At 44.9% G+C, this 18453-nt stretch overlaps 1 protein-coding gene, 1 long non-coding RNA gene and 1 pseudogene across 21 annotated transcripts in view; 2 read left to right on the top strand and 1 right to left on the bottom strand.

The window, feature by feature from the left end:
* Window positions 1-10078, bottom strand: part of LOC108588224 (uncharacterized) — a 95810-nt gene extending 85732 nt beyond the window's left edge. For all 19 annotated transcript variants that reach the window (XR_013526565.1, XR_013526557.1, XR_013526568.1 and 16 more), the window contains exon 1: window positions 10013-10078. This is a non-coding gene — a long non-coding RNA (uncharacterized LOC108588224). The remainder of the gene's footprint in view (window positions 1-10012) is intronic.
* SLC1A4 (solute carrier family 1 member 4) overlaps window positions 9570-18453 on the top strand; it is a 32070-nt gene continuing 23186 nt past the window's right edge. For both annotated transcript variants that reach the window (XM_008980606.5, XM_008980607.5), the window contains exon 1: window positions 9570-10317. In XM_008980606.5, coding sequence (XP_008978854.1) covers window positions 9791-10317 — 527 coding nt within the window. In that variant the 5' untranslated portion in view covers window positions 9570-9790. The remainder of the gene's footprint in view (window positions 10318-18453) is intronic.
* LOC118147574 (U6 spliceosomal RNA) lies at window positions 14496-14611 on the top strand (annotated as a pseudogene).

Here is an 18453-nt window from a genome sequence, read left to right as displayed (position 1 = left end):
CATGACCGCTCATGACAAAGATTGGATCAGTTACAGGTAGCAAAGGATCTACATTTTCTTTGTACTTTGGAATGATTTTTGAATTTTCAAACTTCTTCCATACAAATATACAGAAGTTAAGACATTATTATTTTTTAAATGAATTTGAATGAATTCAAAGTTATCCCTATGATAACATCCCTTACTTGCAAGCCAACATTCTTTCTTAAGAGGAAAGAAAATCTGTCGTGTTACAGGTCAGTAGCCAGGAATTACCTCTAAACCTGGGTCCACCCATGGCTGTAGGCACTGTGTGTAAGCATCGTTTGTCACGTGTGCCCCTGCAGAAAACAAATGGCAAACCGCAGTTCTGGGACCCTGTGACCCTCACTGCTCCAAGCTTCTATGATACTTAACTTTCTACTAAAACTGCACAACTCTGCTGCGCAACAAAATCAGTTGGAGTCTTTCACTCCATCATTCTTCTTTCCTGTAAAAACAATTGACGTTTCATAATTTAGAAAATTTTTGGCCAGGCGTGGTGTCTTACACCTGTAATCCTAGCACTTTGGGAGGCCAAGACAGGCGGATCACCTGAGGTCAGGGGTTTGAAACCAGCCTGGCCAACATGGTGAAACCCTGTCTCTACTAAAAATACCAAAATTAGCAGAGTGTACTGGTACACACCTGTAGTCCCAGCTACTCAGGAGGTTGAGAATCGCTTAAACCTGAGAAGCAGAGGTTGCAGTGAGCTGAGATCATGCCACTGCACTCCAGCCTGAGCGACAGAGTGAGACTCCATCTCAAAAATAATAATAAGGCTGGCGCGGTGGCTCACACCTGTAATCCCAGCACTTTGGGAGGCCGAGGCAGCTGAATCATTTGATGTCAGGGGTTTGAGACCATCCTGGCCAACATGGTGAAACCTGTGTCACTAAAAATTTTTAAAAATTAGCCAGGTGTGGTAGTGGGCGCCTGTAATCCCAGCTACTGGGAGGCTGAGGCAGAAGAATCACTTGAACCCAGGAGGTGGAGGTTGCAGTGAGCTGAGATCATGTCACTGCATTCCAGCCTGGGCAACTGAGCATGGTTCCATCTCAAAATAATAATAATTTTGAAAATTTTTAAATCTACTGAAAAGTTTCAAGAAGAAAACAACACCAATATATTCTTATCTAGTTTTAACAGGTATTAACATCTTACCTCCCCTACTGCATCATTCTCTTTATATTTTTACACATTTCCTCTTTGCCAAGCTTCCCAAAAATGGTGTGCAGGCACCATGACACCTCACCCCTAAATATTTATTCATGGTCTGTCAAGACCGAGGCCATTGTCTTACTATCCAGAACACCACTGTCACCCCTGAAAAGAACTCAACATGGAGTTCAACATGTAGTCCACACAAGATTTTCCTTAATTGTCTCACTATTGTACTTCAGTTTTCTTTTAATGCAGATTTCATTGCATTTGGTTGTTATATCTCATTAATCTATTAACTGGAAGAATAAAATATATATAAATGCTTGGATCCTATCCCAGAGTACAGAAACAAAATTTCCAGGGTAGAGCCCTGGAATCTGGCCTTCTCAAATTCTTTCTAGGTGACTCAGCTGAGAGTTAAGCCTGAGCTCTGAGTTCTACTTGTAAGATAAGTTATCTTTTCAGGAGTCCATATCTTTTTCCCCAAATACACTTTAGTCCACTTCAGTGAATTCTTATGCAAAGCCCAATAAATTCTTGTGAGAACTATCAGTCATACTAATTGATACCCATTTCTTTTCCACCCTATCCAATCCCCCTCTCATCTAATTCCACCAGCTTCTCACCTCTTAGTATTGCACTTAGTTGGAAGGACTTGGCAGTCTTTAAAGACCTAGCTCTAGATCTTATTTTGGTCTTTAATGTTGAACTCTGTTAATTCAATGCCCTTTTACATTCTTCTTGATTGAATAATAGGGTCAGGGAGGGACTGGCTTGTTGAAATGCAGGTTCCAAGGTCCTGCTCCAGGCTCAGGAATATGCATTTTATCAGCTGCTCAAGTAATTCTTACTCCCCAGTTTTGTGTTCACTCTATCTGAGCCTTGCAGAGTGATTTATTCTTAGTAAGAAACTTCGTAAACGTCTGGTTGTGTTGTTGAATTAAATCCCTAGCCTTAGAACTAACTGCCACCCACAAAACACAGACACCAAACTAACTGGTGTTCCCATCTTCTAGCTTGTCTTCTTCAGTGCTCTCATTTCAACAGACCCCTCTACAAAGAAAATGTCAATTATTATGTCTTTAGCTAGTCTCCAAAACTATAGAGACAGACATCTTACTTAAGTTTCATTCTGCCGTTTACTCCCATTCTGACCAAATTCCTTTTTTAGTATTGACTCAAATTGTTTATCTGAGTCTGTGCCTGACCTTTTGGTTCTAGGGGCATTTCCTTGGTTCTAGGGGCATTTCCTTGGCCCCTTCTCCCTCTCTCTCTCTCTCTCTCTCTCTCTCTCTCTCTCTCTCTCTCTCTCGTTTTTGATTGGTAGGGATGAGACTGAGGGGAACCTAGGGAAAGGATTACCAATTACAAAGTCATCAGTACTTTGGTACCAGTATGCCACTGTATACTAAGTTGTTCACCACGGAAGAAAAAGAATTTATGTGTTACTTTGGATCTTCTCTTTTTTTGCTCTGTTTGCTAAGTACTCAGATCTATTTGGAGAGCAAATATTCTTTAAAAAAAAAAAAATCACATTGTACTTCCTACGAAGTTGTGTTTTACAAACTATAGCATTCAACCTTTTTAAATATAATTGTTATTTAAACTATCTGATGTCTCTTAGAAAAAGTAAAAAGTTCTCCAGAATCCAAATTTGCCTGTGACGAAGGATGTAATTTTCTTTTTTCAATCCACTCATGGCAGAAAATAATTCCTGCTCTGTGATTCTAGTGATGTTCCTGGTGACTGTAGTGAAATAATGTGAAAAATATGTAATGGGCGTCAGACGTGAAGATAGAGCTGACACAACCTCTTTGCTAGCAGGAGCTGGCATGTGAGTACAATACACTATTCCTGGGTACATAAGTATGTTGGGAGTGGCAGTCGCTTTGACAAGACAGGAATAAAACTATTGTTATCACTCTGTAAGTAAAAAATCTATAGCTATTCTTTAATGAGGGAAACTGAGTCTCTTTCATGATGGGTGATGCAGTCATGGTTTTAAGAACATGACTAAATCATGCCAAAAGAACTTCCTCTTATTTTATAAATTATATGTATTTATGGTGTCAAACGTGATGTTTTGATATATGTATACGTTGTAGAATGGCTATTTAGCATACACATTGCCACAAATACTTATTTTCTGTGGTGAGAACTCTTTAGAATTACTCCCTCAGCAACTTTCAAGTAGCAATATACTGTTATTGTCTACAGTCGCCATCATGTACAATACATCTCTTGAACTTATTCCTCCTAATTGAAATTTTGTTTCCTTTGACCAACATATCTTCAACCCCTCCAATCACCAGCCTCTAATAACTACCTTTCTACTTTCGGTTTCAATGAGTTCTACTTTTGTATAAAAAATACACATATAAGTGAGATCATATGGTTTGCCTTTCTGTGCCTGGCTTAACAAAATATCCTTCAGATTGATCCACATTATTGTAAATGACAGGATTTCCTTTTTAAAGGCTGAATCATATTCCATTGTGTTTATCTACCATGTTTTCTTTATCCATTCATCCTTTGATGGACAGTGAGGTTGTTTTCATATCTCGGCTATTGTGAATAGTGCAGCAATGAACATGGGAGTGCAGATATCTCTTCAACATACTAATTTCATATCCTTTGGATATACATCCAGGGACTGCTGGATCATCTGATAGTTTCATCTCTAATTTTTTGAGGAACTTCCATACTGTTTTCCATAATGGCTATACTAATCTACATTCCCACCAACGGTATGCAAGCGTTCTCCTTTCTCCACATCACCTCTCCAACATTTGTTAACTTTCTTCTTTTGGTTAATAGTCACTCTGATAGGTGTCAGGTGATATCTCATCACAAAGGAGATTAACTCGCATTTCCCTGATAATCAGTGATGCTGAACATTTTTATATACTTATTGGCCATTTGTATGCCTTCTTTTGAGATATATCTATTCAAGTCCTTTGCCCATTTTTAAAAATTGGGTTATTTGTTTTCTTTCTATTGAATTGTTTGAGTTCCTTATATATTTTGGATATTAACCCCTTATCAGGTGTCTGGTTTGCAAATATATCCTCCCACTCTGTAGGTTGTATCTTCCTTCTGTTGATTGTTTCCTTTGCTCTGCAGAGCTTTTTAGTGTGATGTAATCCCATTTGTCTGTTTTTCCTTTTGTTGCCTGTGATTTGGGGTCATATTTTTTTTAAAATTATTTTTCATACCAATGTCATGGATGCTTTTCTCCTATATTTTCTTCTAGTAGTTTTACAATTTCAGGTCTTAAAGCTTTTAATCCACTTTGAGTTGATTTTTGTATATGGTGTGAAATGAGGGTTTTTTACTTTATTTATTTATTTTTTCGAGATGGAGTTTCATTCTTGTTGCCCAGGATGGAGTGCAATGGCACAAATCTCAGCTCATGGCAACCTTCACCTCCCAGGTTCAGGTGATTTCTCCTGTCTCAGCCTGCCGAGTAGCTGAGATTACAGGCATGCACCACCATGCCTGGCTAATTTTGTATTTTTAGTAGAGATGGGGTTTCTCCACATTGGTCGGGCTGGTCTGGAACTCCCAACCTCAGATGATCCACTCACCTCGGCCTCCCAAGTGCTGGGATTACAGGTGTGAGCCACCATGCCTGGATAATTTTGTATTTTTAGTAGAGATGGGGTTTCTCCACGTTGGTCAGGCTGGTCTGGAACTCCCAACCTCAGATGATCCACTCACCTCGGCCTCCCAAGTGCTGGAATTACAGGCGTGAGCCACCATGCCCGGCCAAGATGAGGGTTTAATTGCATTCTTCTGCATATGGACATCTAGTTTACGCGGCACCATTTATTGAGAGACTGTCCAAAGCAAATTTCTAATGGAGTTGTCTAAAGAGTCACCAGAGCTAGGGCAAGTAGTGACCTATATGTGCTGCTCTGGCCCACAAAACATGGGTACTAAGCAGGAATGTTACTATGGATTGAAGATGGCTGCAAATTCTCGATTATTCCCACCATCGAGTGGTGGGGTCTAATTCTCCTTGGAATTTGGGCTGGCCTTAATGATTTGCTTGACTGACAGAATGAGAAGGAAGTAATGTTCTGGGACTTCTGAGGCTAGGTCAGAAGAAGTCTTGCAGCTTCGACCTACATTTCTTAGACATTCAGTCTGGGGGAAGTCAATCACTACACAAGAGATTTGACTTCACCAAGATTGCCATACTGTGAGGAACTCACACTAGCCACAGTGAGAGAGCGAGAGATGCCCAGCTAGCCCGAGTGGATCCAAACCCACTAGCCAAGGTGCCAGTTGTACGAATGAAAGAGGCATCTTGGACATTCCAGACTCAACAGATGCAATGTGGGAAATAACGGAGGATCCTAAAAGATAGCCAGAACCTAGGCCACAGGCAGAGGAGCCCAAATGAGGTGTCCTAGCCATTTTTAGCCATTAAGCCACTCCAGCTTGGGGTTTCTGTCATTGTGAAACAGAAAGGAGACATTCTGTTATCCCTGGTCTGAATTTCTGGCCTATAAAATCATGAGCATAAAAAATTGGTGGTCATTTTATGCCTTTTCTTTTTGAGGTGGTTGTTTTACGCCAGCATGGTTTAGGCTGGTTGGTTATTCAGCAATAGATCATTGAAGCAGATGTTGAAGACAGCATTTATATTACTCAGCTATTGCTACAATAATACAGTACTCCAGAATAACTCAGTGGGTTTCAATAAGCATTTATTGACTGGGGTGTTCCTCTTTAGGCTATGAGGCAGCTGGGTTTGTCAGGGATGCAGGTTAAATTCAGACACACTCCTGTCTTTGTTCTGGTGCCAGGCTGAAAGGGCAGCATCTATCCAAGGCATGCTGGGTCACATGTATGCAGGAGTCCCTGTGCGACTGTGTGAAAACATTTCGATGCCTTTGCTTGCATCACATCCACTTTGTCCACTAGCCAAGGAGCTACATGGCCAACCTCAAAGGCAATGGGGTAAGTAAACTCCTATCTAAGTGGGAGAAACAAGGGAAAAATTTTTTCTGAACAATACTCTAGCCTATCACGGGATCAGATGACAGTGGTGGTAATGCCATCAGGCTGGATCACTTGCAAGGCATTGCTATAATTCAGTACTTAAGCACCTAGAAACCAGGGGGAACACATGTAAGTACTGTGGGGGAAGGTGTCTAACACAGGAATCAACTTTATTTTGCACAAAATACCTATAAACAGGAGGCATGTCAAATTATGAAAAGACAAAAAATGCAAAAGGAGAGGAACTAAGAAAAGAGAGAAAAAAGTGGCAGAAAGTGAAACCCTCTCATAGATATGGTAACACCCCCAAATGTTGTTGAGGCCAGAAGACACCTGTTTCTTAGTTTGCCTCACAACTCGGCAGAGTGGCTACAGGGCAACCCTCTAGAGATAAAAAGGCCCCAAGAGACCAGCTCCTTCTTGCTAATTCAATGACGGATACACGTGGCATAGTATAAGGCACCCCCTAACAGTGCTCTCACACTTAGCACCACACTATGGCTAAATAGTTCAGGGAGTTCCCCACTTCCAGTTGAGGGTTGACTGACTATTACTGCAGCTTTGGAGTGCACAGGTACTGCACAAAAAGCCACGGGCAGCAAGCACAGTTGGTGCAACTGGGGTTCAGAAAGTCTATGGGAGAAATGTGGTATCTAAACTGGGACTGGATGGAGGGCAAAACAATGTGGAGGCAGCACACAGTCCCATTTTTGCAGGAGGCCTAGAAGGCACAAGGCTGGAGAGCAGGCTGAGGCCAGATCATGGTAGGCCTTGAATGCCAGGATGAGGAACACATTCTTAATTCAGTGGGAGCCACTGAAAGCTTTTGATCAAGAAGTGATATGAAGTTGTCCTCCAATATCATTTGTCTATGCTCCTTTAGGAACAGAAACTCCAAATTTTTTAACTGAGTGTATGCCTGTGTGAAACAAAAATCACATTCCCTAACTTTTCTTGCAGCAAGGTATGGTCATTTGACTAAATTCTTATTGATGAAATATAAGAGAAATAATGTGTGTGATTTTTAGGAAGTGTTTACAAAGGAAGAAGGCAGGCCCTCGTTGCTCCTTCTTTTCTGCTGGATGAAAGCTGAACCTTATCCTAACATGTATATTACTCATTAGGAAGATTAGCCTGGGGCAAAGCAAAATACAGGATGGTTGGAACAAGAGGAGCATCGGAGATGGGAAGACTAATTAGGAGAACATTTCAATAGCACCGATAAGAAGTGAGGAAATAAGAACTGAGCCAGTGTGGTAGCAGTGGGAAGAGATGGGATGCGCAGATGTGATAAATATTGTGAAAGGAAACTCTGTGGGACTTAGCAATTGATTAGATGAGAGAAGGCACTACAGAGGAAAGAACCAAAGTTCACTTTGAAGTTTCACACAGAGGTGACTGGAACATCAATCATGTTTTAACAGAAATAGGGGAGTAGAAGGATGAGCCGGCATGAGGAAGGCAACCATGAATTTGGTTTCGAACATTTCAAGTTGGGATGCCTGCAGGATATTCAGGTGGAGATGTAAAATAGGAAGTTGGAGACTCATTTCTGGAGCATGATTTAAGAGTCTTTTGCATAAACATGGTAGTCAAAACAAAGGGAAGGGCTGACTGGCAAAACATGGTGTTTGTCTGTAGAAATTACTCTTTCTTCAGTGCACATAGAGAAATGAACTGCATTCTGGAAAGCCAGATACAAATATGTGTAGCTCTTCATCTGACACTACGCCATCCCTCCCCCTCCACACACACCCCTACAAGTTCTAGCCAATAGCTGGCTAGCTCCAAGCAATGACTACACTCACTGTTTCAAAATTTGGACAGCTCCTTAAAGTTCCTTATAAAGACATTTTTATTTGCACAAACATCTGTCATGGCATGTTTTAAGATGACATCCTTTTTAGCAAGAAATCTATAGTAAATTGCCTTCCTCCTTAATTGAGGTTACCCACACTTAAGTCTCCCCTTGCCTGGCGCAGTGGCTGGTGCCAGCTACTAAGCAGGATCCCATAAGCCCAGGAATTGGAATACCAGCCTGGGCAGCATAGCAAGACCTTGTCCCAGAAAGAGAAGAAAGAAAAGAAAGGGAATGAGGGAAAGAGGGAAGGAAGGAAGGGAGGGAGGGAGGGAGGGAGGGAGAGAGGGAGGGAGGGAGGGAGGGAGGAAAAAAGACGCCTTTAAAGAACAATTCTTTTCAAAAGCAGAATAATATAATAACTGTGACACAGTAAAAGGATTCAGCAGAAGTTTCCCTTATAACTCCCATGGCCAAATCAGATATCAAATAAAAGATGAAATAAAGAGGAAATCCCTAGAACGTGAACAATGAGGAAGCCTTCAGACTGGCCAAACCACCGTCTGCGCTGTTCTCACGCCAGGGCTCGGGCCTGGGGATGGAAGAGGTTAAAATCTAGTGGCTTGTGTTTCAGCTTAGGTTACGTGGCAGAAACCAACTGGAAGTGGTGGCGTGACAGCTGTTTCTTCTAGAAGAGCTTTGAGTCTTCCACCACCATACCGCAGACAGCTGCTGGGCGGGTGACCCAGCCCCATCCTGGTAGCCCCAGGACACACACACCCAGGAGCGCCCCGGTGCGCGCAGTGGCGCGGCCCAGGCACACCGGGTTTGGTGGCACCCGCGAGCCCCCTTTGTCGCGGTACGGCTGTGTTGGCGCCCTAACGAGCACGTGCTAAGGCTCCTCTCATTCATCCATTTCATCCATCCTCCCCCCGTTCGTCCTTTGTCTCAGGGCAGGACCGTGCTGGGCACCATGGTGTGCTTTACCACCCGAGCGCCTCAGCACCCCTGAAGGAAAAGATTTTTCGCAGGAGGAAACGCGGCGGCAGGACCGCCCAGGGACCCCTCCTTGGTGGGAAAGGCCGGCAAGCTCTGTAAAAAAGCGTGGGCGGCGCGGGGGCAAAAGCACCTCCCGGGAGAAAGGTACCCTCCCCCAATCTCCAGGAGGAGGAACGCCACCGCGTTCCACGTTATCCCGGGCCCTCTGGCTCGGAGGACTCAGATCCCGGCCTCGGGAGAGGGCCCGGTGGGTGCCTACTAGCCCGTGCGGTCCTTCAGCCCGCGCCTCCCTGTGGTCGCCCCGAGCCGGCCTCTGTTAGCCTGGCGGAGAGGCTGCTGTTGGCGCCGGGATTAGCCGGCGCCCTAGTGCCTCGGCGTCCCCGCGGCCTCCGGAGGAGCCTCCAGACCACCCGCCCCCTCCCGGCACCGGCCAGCGGGGTGCGGCCCGGAGACGCCCGGAGGCTGCTCCCGGGCTGTGATTGGCCAGCGTCGCGGGGGGGGGGCGGGACGGCGGGCGTGAAGGGGGCGGGCTCGGGCCGCTCCCCCTCCCTCCTCCTGCCCGGTCTGCGTCCGCGCTCTCGGCTTCACCTTGCATCATCTCCAGCCTGCGGCTGCCCCTGGGAGGCTGGGCGCGGCGCGATCCTCTCCGCCGGTGGCTCCAGCCCGCACTCTGCGCCTCTCGTCGCCCTTCTCGCACCTGGTCCTGCTCCAGGCCCGTAGACCCCTGGGGCGGCTTCCCTGAACCTGCGGAGCTCAGTGGCCGTCGCCCGCCACCTCTAGCTGGGAGCGTCGTGCAGCGCCATGGAGAAAAGCAACGAGACCAACGGCTACCTCGACAGCGCCCAGGCGGGGCCTGCGGCCGGGCCTGGAGCTCTAGGGACCGCGGCGGGACGCGCCGGGCGTTGTGCGGGCTTCCTGCGGCGCCAAGCGCTGGTGCTGCTCACCGTGTCCGGGGTGCTGGCGGGCGCGGGCCTGGGCGCGGCGCTGCGCGGGCTCAGCCTGAGCCGCACGCAGGTCACTTACCTGGCCTTCCCCGGCGAGATGCTGCTCCGCATGCTGCGCATGATCATCCTGCCGCTGGTGGTCTGCAGCCTGGTGTCGGGCGCCGCCTCCCTCGACGCCAGCGCCCTCGGGCGTCTGGGCGGCATCGCCGTCGCCTACTTTGGCCTTACCACGCTGAGTGCCTCTGCGCTCGCAGTGGCCTTGGCATTCATCATCAAGCCAGGGTCCGGTGCGCAGACCCTTCAGTCCAGCGACCTGGGGCTGGAGGACTCGGGGCCTCCTCCCGTCCCCAAAGAGACGGTGGACTCTTTCCTCGACCTGGCCAGGTAACGCTCTCCACCTCGCCCAGGGCTTAGTGGGAGACGCGATCTCGGATGCCCTCCAGTTTATACACACATATGTTCATATACTCTCAAGAGTTAATTCTTAGTGGGTTGCTGGTGGCGTTTAACGTTTTAAAAATCTCAAAATGACGCATGAAGTCTTTGCGTGCTGACCACACCTTTGCAAACGGCTGGGGCTCACCGCACAATCGAAAGAGCAGGGCTGCATCTTTGAGCAAGAACCAGTCTCTACCGTTAGGTGGGCGTGTGTTAGGAAAGAGCCACCTGTTCTTTACTCCTTATACTCTCGCGCTGCTCTCCCCGGTAAAAATGTTCCGACCACGCCCCAGTGGTTTCACCCTATTTTCTCCCACGTGGTGCCTACAAGCTTCTGGGAGCACTGGTTACGTTTTGCATGTTGGGTCATCCGACTTGCAACCAATTACCTTCTCTGTTACAGTCCTTGGCTGCGAAGGAAGCTGGCAATTTTCTGCAGTTATCAGGGGACCCACAGATAGTAGGGCTATCTACTGAGTGAGGCGTATTGCCCAGAAATATGCCTCTCCTGAGGGCTCGGGACAGGTTGCTGTCCACCCTAGTAAACACCACTGTAAAGTATTGTGTTTTAAAGGCCTTTCTTTGTGTGAAGGTATGAGTTCTAGAGGGGAGGGAGAGAAGCATCTTCATTTAGCTTTGCCTGCTTTTTGTGATTCTTGGAAGTTGCAATTCATCCTTTGAGATGATGTAGTATCCTTTCTGGGACTTATCCAAAGCCTCTGTCTCTCCTGGTTTCTTCATTAGCCCAAAGTTCACAAATGGGGAAACTGCAGCCTGGAGGCATTTACTGATCTAACCAGGTTCAGTTGAGTGAGGAGTCCAGCTGGCTCCCTCTCCAGGTTTCTGATGATTTTGGATTCTGAGCCTTGGAGTTATTAATATATTTTGACTTGAGTTATTGAGGCGAAGCTCCTCATTGCGAGGTTGTGAAAAACAGCAAACCCTGGGCGAAATGACTTGCCTTTCCACTGTTTCCATTTCTCCCTCTGGAAAATGTGATGGCTGTCTGCACTTAAGTGAGAGATTGTTCATTTAAAACAACAAAAATCTAGAAAATCTGTATTTAAAAAAAAAAAACACTCATGAGGGAGACCAAAAGTTTTTGCCAAAAGGGCAGGTAATGGTGGCCTATTAGGACTTTAAAGGGATCACAGCTTTTTTTTTTTTTAAGAGTCTGGGTCTTGCTCAGTTGCCCTGACTGGATGCAGTGTTGGGATCCTAGCTCATTGTGTCTTCGAACTCCTAGGCTCCAGTGATCCTCCTGCCTCAGTCTCCAGAGTAGCTAAGATTACAGGTGCACACCACCACACCTGGCTAACTTTTTAAATTCTTTAAGAGATGATGTCTCGCTTTGCTGTCCAGCCTGGTCTAGATCGCAGCCTTTGTTCTGACTGGCAGCTTGATATTTGGAGTCCAGACACTTTTTAAGTTTGGGAACTAACTTTTAGGTGAGTGCTGAAGTCTCCTGAGGTTGAGAACACCTTTAGCTTATTACCTGCAGGATGTCGGTCAGCTCTCTCAGGGAGGGAAGGCAATTATGGGGTTAAAGGATTATTCTTTGCAGGGGTCTGTAGCCAGGGAGGGAGAACGGATGTCCAGCTCTGCCCTGCTCATGGTTCACACCGGGAGCCTCAATAGGATCTTTTATCTCCAGAAGAGGGGCCAGTGGTGATAGGAGGTACCTCATTATCTCCAGCCCCAGAAGGGACTTCTTGTTTCCTGATCATGGCTTTCTAGTTTCAGACCCAAGCCCCTTCAGCTCCTGCTTCTGACATGAATGGTGACCCAGAGTCATAGCTTAGCAGTGTGGGTGCAACGTTCCAATGACTTGGGCTGCACCTGCTTGGGAGGGCCAAGTGAGGCTTTGTTATGGCTTGTTGGGGATAGATAGTGTTTTACAATTCTTCCAGCAGCCAACTTAATCTAATCGAGCAGCTCACAGATAAAGGTAGGGCAGGTGGTATATCCTATTTTACAACTGAGGAAACTGAGGCAGAGATTAAGTGATTTGCACAAGGTCGTGGAGTGGCTTATAAAGAAAAGATCAGAAGGACTGTGGGTCTTCTACCACACAGTGCAGGGCTCTATTTCTCCTAATCTTTCCCCAAGTCAACATGCCTTAGTAATGTCACATGCCTAGCCTAGTGTGACTATCTCAGAAATGCTTCTCTGGGCCCAGAGAGGAACCAGGTAGGCATATGACTGGGTCAAGACAAATGCCCCCTTCCTCCAGCCAGCAGAGCTCCTCAAGTGAAGGAAAGCATGTGTGCACCTGCTGAGGTTTTCTCTTAGGCTGAGCAGCTTATGAAAGGAAACTAAGTCCCTAGTCACCCAGAAATGCTTTGTGAGTCTGGAGAGTCTCTGGGGTCAAATTTTAAAAATTGCTTCCTTCAAGGAAACCTCATGGATATGAATTTCATCTGGGCATCTTCTTTGGAAATGCAGCGCCCATTCCGTTCTTCCTAGGGTCACGTGAATGCAATGAGACTCTACAAGTAAACACCTCAGTTATCCAGCAGGCCCTCTCCAGGTAGCTGCCCAGAACTTCCAGAACACCTGGAAGACTGAGGAAAGCCTCTGATGAGTTAGCTTAGCTGCTGCCGAGGCTTTGTGCTAAAGTCCATGCCCTTTCCTGATGGTAAAGTGCCCCCCCCAAATTCCCCCAGGGTGTCTCTGCCATGATTCCTAATTTAGTTTTTAAAGCTGGAGCTACAAGTCAGAAAGAGATGAAGCTAACAGGTATTTATTACACGTGTATGTGTTTTTTTTTTTAATTCAGAATGTCATTGCTGAGTGGTTTGATTTCCCAACACACAATGGATTAAGAATAACAATGTAGAATAGGGAATTGGGATGAGAAGGCTGGCACTAGAAGCACTGAGAAGGGATGGCCAGTAGTGCTGGCAGGCGGAAGAATCATAATCTCTTCCTGAGCAGTCAGGAGTTCTGTTCCTGGGAACCCAGAACAGTATAGGACTTTCAGAACCATGTGTGACCCAAGCAGTTGACTTGTGGCTTTTCATCAAAAATGAAATGAGTGGGCACCAAAGAGACAGAAACAGGTCATCAGGAAACTAGTCACTGTGGAACTTCTTGGTCCCTAACAGTGCTTACTGGTTGTGGGACATGTCCCTAACTTTTCCATTCCTTAGTTTCCTCATCTTTATCATGGGAATTATGATGGTACCCACCTTGCAGGATTGTTTTGAGGGTTAGCTGGGTTTTATGTCTAAGAGCTCTAAAACTCTTAGAACAGCACTAGCCCAATACACCTGTGCTATTGATATAAATAGATTGTGTTTTCCAGTTCACCTGAGCTAATGGGGATGGTCCTCTTTCCATAAACTGAAATAAATGAGGGTAAATGGGAAGAAAAGGAATGTTTAGGGGAACTCAAGATGACTTGAAGCTAATGTAGTCTTTAGGGATATTGGGAACCAAGTGGCATCTGGAGGAGAAGTGAACAAAAACTGACTATGTTTTAGACTACTAATTAATAGAATCACACTATGGGAAATTTGCAAAGTGGAGAAAAGTCAAAAGTCAACATGGAAGAGGCTTCCGTTCTGAAATGGGACAGAAGTCCCTACAGATCCTCACTGACATTCCAGCTTCTTTTTCCCCTGCCTTACACGCTTATGATCTCCAGGTGACCCCTGCTGTAAATTGAAGGGCTTGAGGCAACTGGCTTCTAACAGTCCTTTGGGCTCTGAAGTTTGTAGTTTTCAAATGGAGAACCAAGGCGTAACTTCCAGGGAGGCAGGTAGGGACAGAGCCTCTGCCCAGGGCTCTGGTCTGTGCTGGCAGCGAGAAGAATGGCCGGGGGCCACCATCTTATAGTAGCACAGTAGGGTGTGGCCATGTATATGGTAAATACAATTAGGATTTTGTCTATTGCTCAGTTTTCTAGTCTTTTTTCCCCCCATTCACACTTGTTTTCTTAATAGCAAACCATGCTCTGAACCTTTCCCTTTACAGAGGGAGGTGTGCTGGACTTACCTCCTTCCCAAGGACTGGTGTGAATATGTATGATGCTTCCCAAGCTGCAAAGAACACATTTCTTGAGTAGGTGCATAAATAAATCAATAAGACTATCAGAGACTGGGATTTGATATCAGCCCCCTGTGCTTGCCTTGGCAGCACATGTATTAAACCGGAACAATACCAAGAAGATGAGCATGGTTTCTGTGCAAGGGTGATGCACAATGTGATGTTCCAACATGAAGCATTCCATATTTTTTAATTAAAAAAAATAATGGTAATATTAGCCACCAGATGGCAAAGTTGAGTGAGTTGTGAACAATTTCTTTTAATTATTGACTGGCGAGTTGTTTTAACTATGCCCGTCTCTCTCTCCTACAGGCAAGATGAAGACTTAGCACATCTAACAAGGATCCAAATTAATGGTGGTGTCTCAGCCTAACTAGTGACTAAAGTAAAATAATAACAGCTTTTAATTTTTTTAATAAAAGGTTTTAACTCTTGACCATTTCTTTTACCACCCAGGAGGACACCTGAATAGGTTAGAGACAAAAAAGCATAAACCTAGGGAAGTGGGTGGTGATGAGCAGACACTAAAGCCAACCACATGGCTTGCCAGCCAGTTCTACCACTTAATCGCTTCATGAGCACAAGTCTCTTGGCCGCTCTGTGCCTCCGTGTCCTTATCTGTAAAATGAGGCTAATGAGACCCATTACCTAGAATGGTTGTGAGGATTAAATAAGTTAATATATGAGTGCTTTGCTAATACTCTAGTGTGTCCCCAGCCTCTCAGGGACAGATGAGGGATATTTTATATTGAGCATAAGTACTGTTCTTAACCTAATTTCCCCTAAAAGTTCCCCACTCCAGGGGTTTAGCCCTACTCTTTCCAGCTAGAATCTAAAACTGGATATAGGCCTTAAAAAGAGGATATATTGGGCCAGGTGCAGTGGCTTATGCCTGTAATCCCAGGACTTTGAGAGGTCAAGGTGGGCAGATCACCTGAAGTAGGGAGTTCAAGACCAGCCTGGCCAACATGGTGAAACCCCATCTCTACTAAAAATACAAAATTAGCCAGGTGTGGTGATACATGTCTATAATCCCAGCTACTCAGAAGGCTGACAGGAGAACTGCTTGAACCCAGGAGGTGGAGGTTCCAGTGAGCCGAGATAACGCCACTGCACTCCAGCCTGGGCGACAGAGCAAGACTCAGTCACAAAAAAAAAAAAAAAAGGATAGATTTACATCCCCATCATCAGAGAGCAAGTCCACTGGCCCTAGACTTTCCTCAGCTCAGCCTTGTAAGGGGTACCAAGATCTGAAGGGGCACATCCCTGTTAACTGGCTCTGTAACAATAAACACTAGGGATAATAAATATTTATCAAGTGTACATACCATGCCATATCCTGTTCTGAAGACCCTTTCAAATTTTAATAGATTTAGTAAAGAATTTTTGAACTTAAATAAAGGGAAATACTATGCCCAAGCAAAAGTAAATTGTTTTACATTCTTTTCATGTAGAACAGAGAAATGCATACCACCCTTAACAATAGGATCAGAAGAACAAACAGTATCAGATATTACAGAAAGAACAGTTTTGAAGTTTTTCACTGTGTGAGCTGCATGAGTCTGCACGGCACCACCATGGTGGTTCTACATTAGCCAGTTCAACCTCATTTTATACCAGTTTTTCTGTTTGTTTTGAGTAATGTATTCAACGAGTCTTATAGCACTGGAAAAGCTTGTTCATTCATTATCTTCTGGTTTGATCTAACTTGGGCCTCTAGATTTAGTAGTATATCTTAGAGGTTTCACACGTTTTTAATTCTGACCTATACCATAGAAATACATTTTCCATTATGACATCCATGCTATACCTCTCCCCACACTCCCACATAATCAAACCAAAACACAGGTTCCACCAAACAATGTTTTAAGTGTGATACATGCTGATATTTTGTCTAATGTATTTCATCTTTTATAAAATACTGGTTAAAGCCAATACATTGATTTAATGGCCTACTGATGTTTGAGAAACTTTGGCCTAATACATATGTAATTCAAGTAAATCAAACAACAGCAAAAGGAAATATTTGCAAACTTGAATAAGATGAAGAGCTCAGTGCTTAGAAGCATCCTAACACCCAGTGAAATTGGGTGATGTGCAGAACTGAACACAGGACGACCATTGGGCCTCCTGACTTCTGGACTCTGGATTTCAGACTCTACATCTGGGCTGTCCAATATGATAGACACTAGCCACGTGTGGCTATTTCAAATTAGTTCAAATGTAAATAAAAGTTAAAAATCAATTCCTTGAGGACTGGGCGTGGTGGCTCACACCTGTAATCCCAGCACTTTGGGAGGCCGAGGCAGGTGGATCATGAGGTCAGAAGTTTGAGACCAGCCTGGCCAACATGGTGAAACCTCATCTCTACTAAAAATGCAAAAATTAACTGGGCATGGTGGCAGGCGCCTGTAATTCCAGCTACTCTGGGGGCTGAGGCAGGAGAATCATTTGAACCCAGGAGGCGGAAGTTGCAGTGAGCCGAGATTGCACCATTGCATTCCAGCCTGGGCAACAGTGCAAAACTCCATCTCAAAACAAAACAAAACGAAATTAAAAAGAAAAAAAACAGTTCCTTGGTAGCACTAGCCACATTTCAGGTGCTCTATAGCTGCATTGCTGCCATGTTGGACTGCACAATTTCAGTTGGATGGTGCTAGCCTAGATGGAGCAGAGATGGGAGATGTATCAGCTCAGTGACTGGGCATTGGTGTCTCTATGTGCTAAATGAGGGGATGCAACTGGATCACCTCTAAAATCCCTTCCTGCTCAATGTCTCTGATTTCAAAAGCCCATGAAGCTACTGGGTGAATGTGAGGAGTTGGGAAAAGTGCCTGAAGACAGAGCTCTGGGAAGCAAAACTGTTTGCCCAAGAGGCAGCTGATCCCAGATTAGAAGAGAGCTCAGGAGTGAGAACCAGAGTTTACTACAGCATCTGTGTCTGAACACCAATTGAGAGAGGGAAAGTAGAGGACAGAGAAGCATTTTGCTTTATTCTGGCAGTCTTGTCTTTTTGCCCTTGGTGACAGCAGGAGGGAACTGCTCCTGTTCCTGATCTGTGGAAACCAGAAGATGAAAGTGAAGGAGGACACTTTCTATGGGTGCTTCAGCTCACTGACCCCCAGGAGAGTCTTTACCAGGATTGTCACCTGAGAAGTGAGCTGTATAATCTAAAAAAAGTTCAGCCCTCCCATTGAATGTACATATTTTTTTAGTGGGACAATCTCTATCAGTTATTACCATACTTTTTTAATATTTTTAAACAATTTTAAGGTATGATTTAGGTACAATAAATGCACCCACTTTAAAGACAGTTCAATGAGTTTTGACAAATGGATAATTCATATAACCACCACCACAATCCAAGATAGTGAACATTTCCATCACCTGTGACTCTCAGTGATCCTCATTCTCCACCCCTGGCCTCAGGCGGCTGACCTGCTTTTTATCACTATATATTAGTTTTGCTTTTTCTAGAGTTTCATATCAATGGAATCATTTATTATGTACTTTTCTTTGTCAGTCTTGTTTTGCTCAGTGCAGTGTTGCTGAGATTATCCATTGTTGTGTATATCACTTTTGATTACCAAGTGGTATTCCGTTGTATGGATTTTTCATAATCAGTTTATCCATTCATCTGTTGGACATCTGGGTTTTGGACTATTATGAATAATGCTATTATGCATACAGGCCCTTTTTGCAGTCATATATTTTTATATTTCTTAGGTAAATATCTAGGAGTGGGCCAGGCATGATGGCTCATGCCTGTAATCTTAGCACTTTGGGAGGCCGAGGCAGGCAGATCACATGAGGTCAGGAGTTTCAGACCATCCTAACCAACATGGTGAAACCCTTTCTGCACTAAAAATAAAAAAATTAGCCAGACATGGTGGCACATGCCTCTAGTCCCAGCTACTTGGGACGCTGAGGCATGAGAATCACTTGAACCCGAGAAGCAGAGGCTGCATTGAGCAGAGATCCACTGCAACCTGGGCAACAGAGCAAGACTCTGTCTCCAAAAAAAAAAAAAAA

Source organism: Callithrix jacchus, chromosome 14 (genome assembly GCF_049354715.1).
Source record: "Callithrix jacchus isolate 240 chromosome 14, calJac240_pri, whole genome shotgun sequence".
Taxonomy (NCBI): Eukaryota; Metazoa; Chordata; class Mammalia; order Primates; family Cebidae; genus Callithrix; species Callithrix jacchus.
This window is presented reverse-complemented; position numbering and strand designations above follow the sequence as displayed.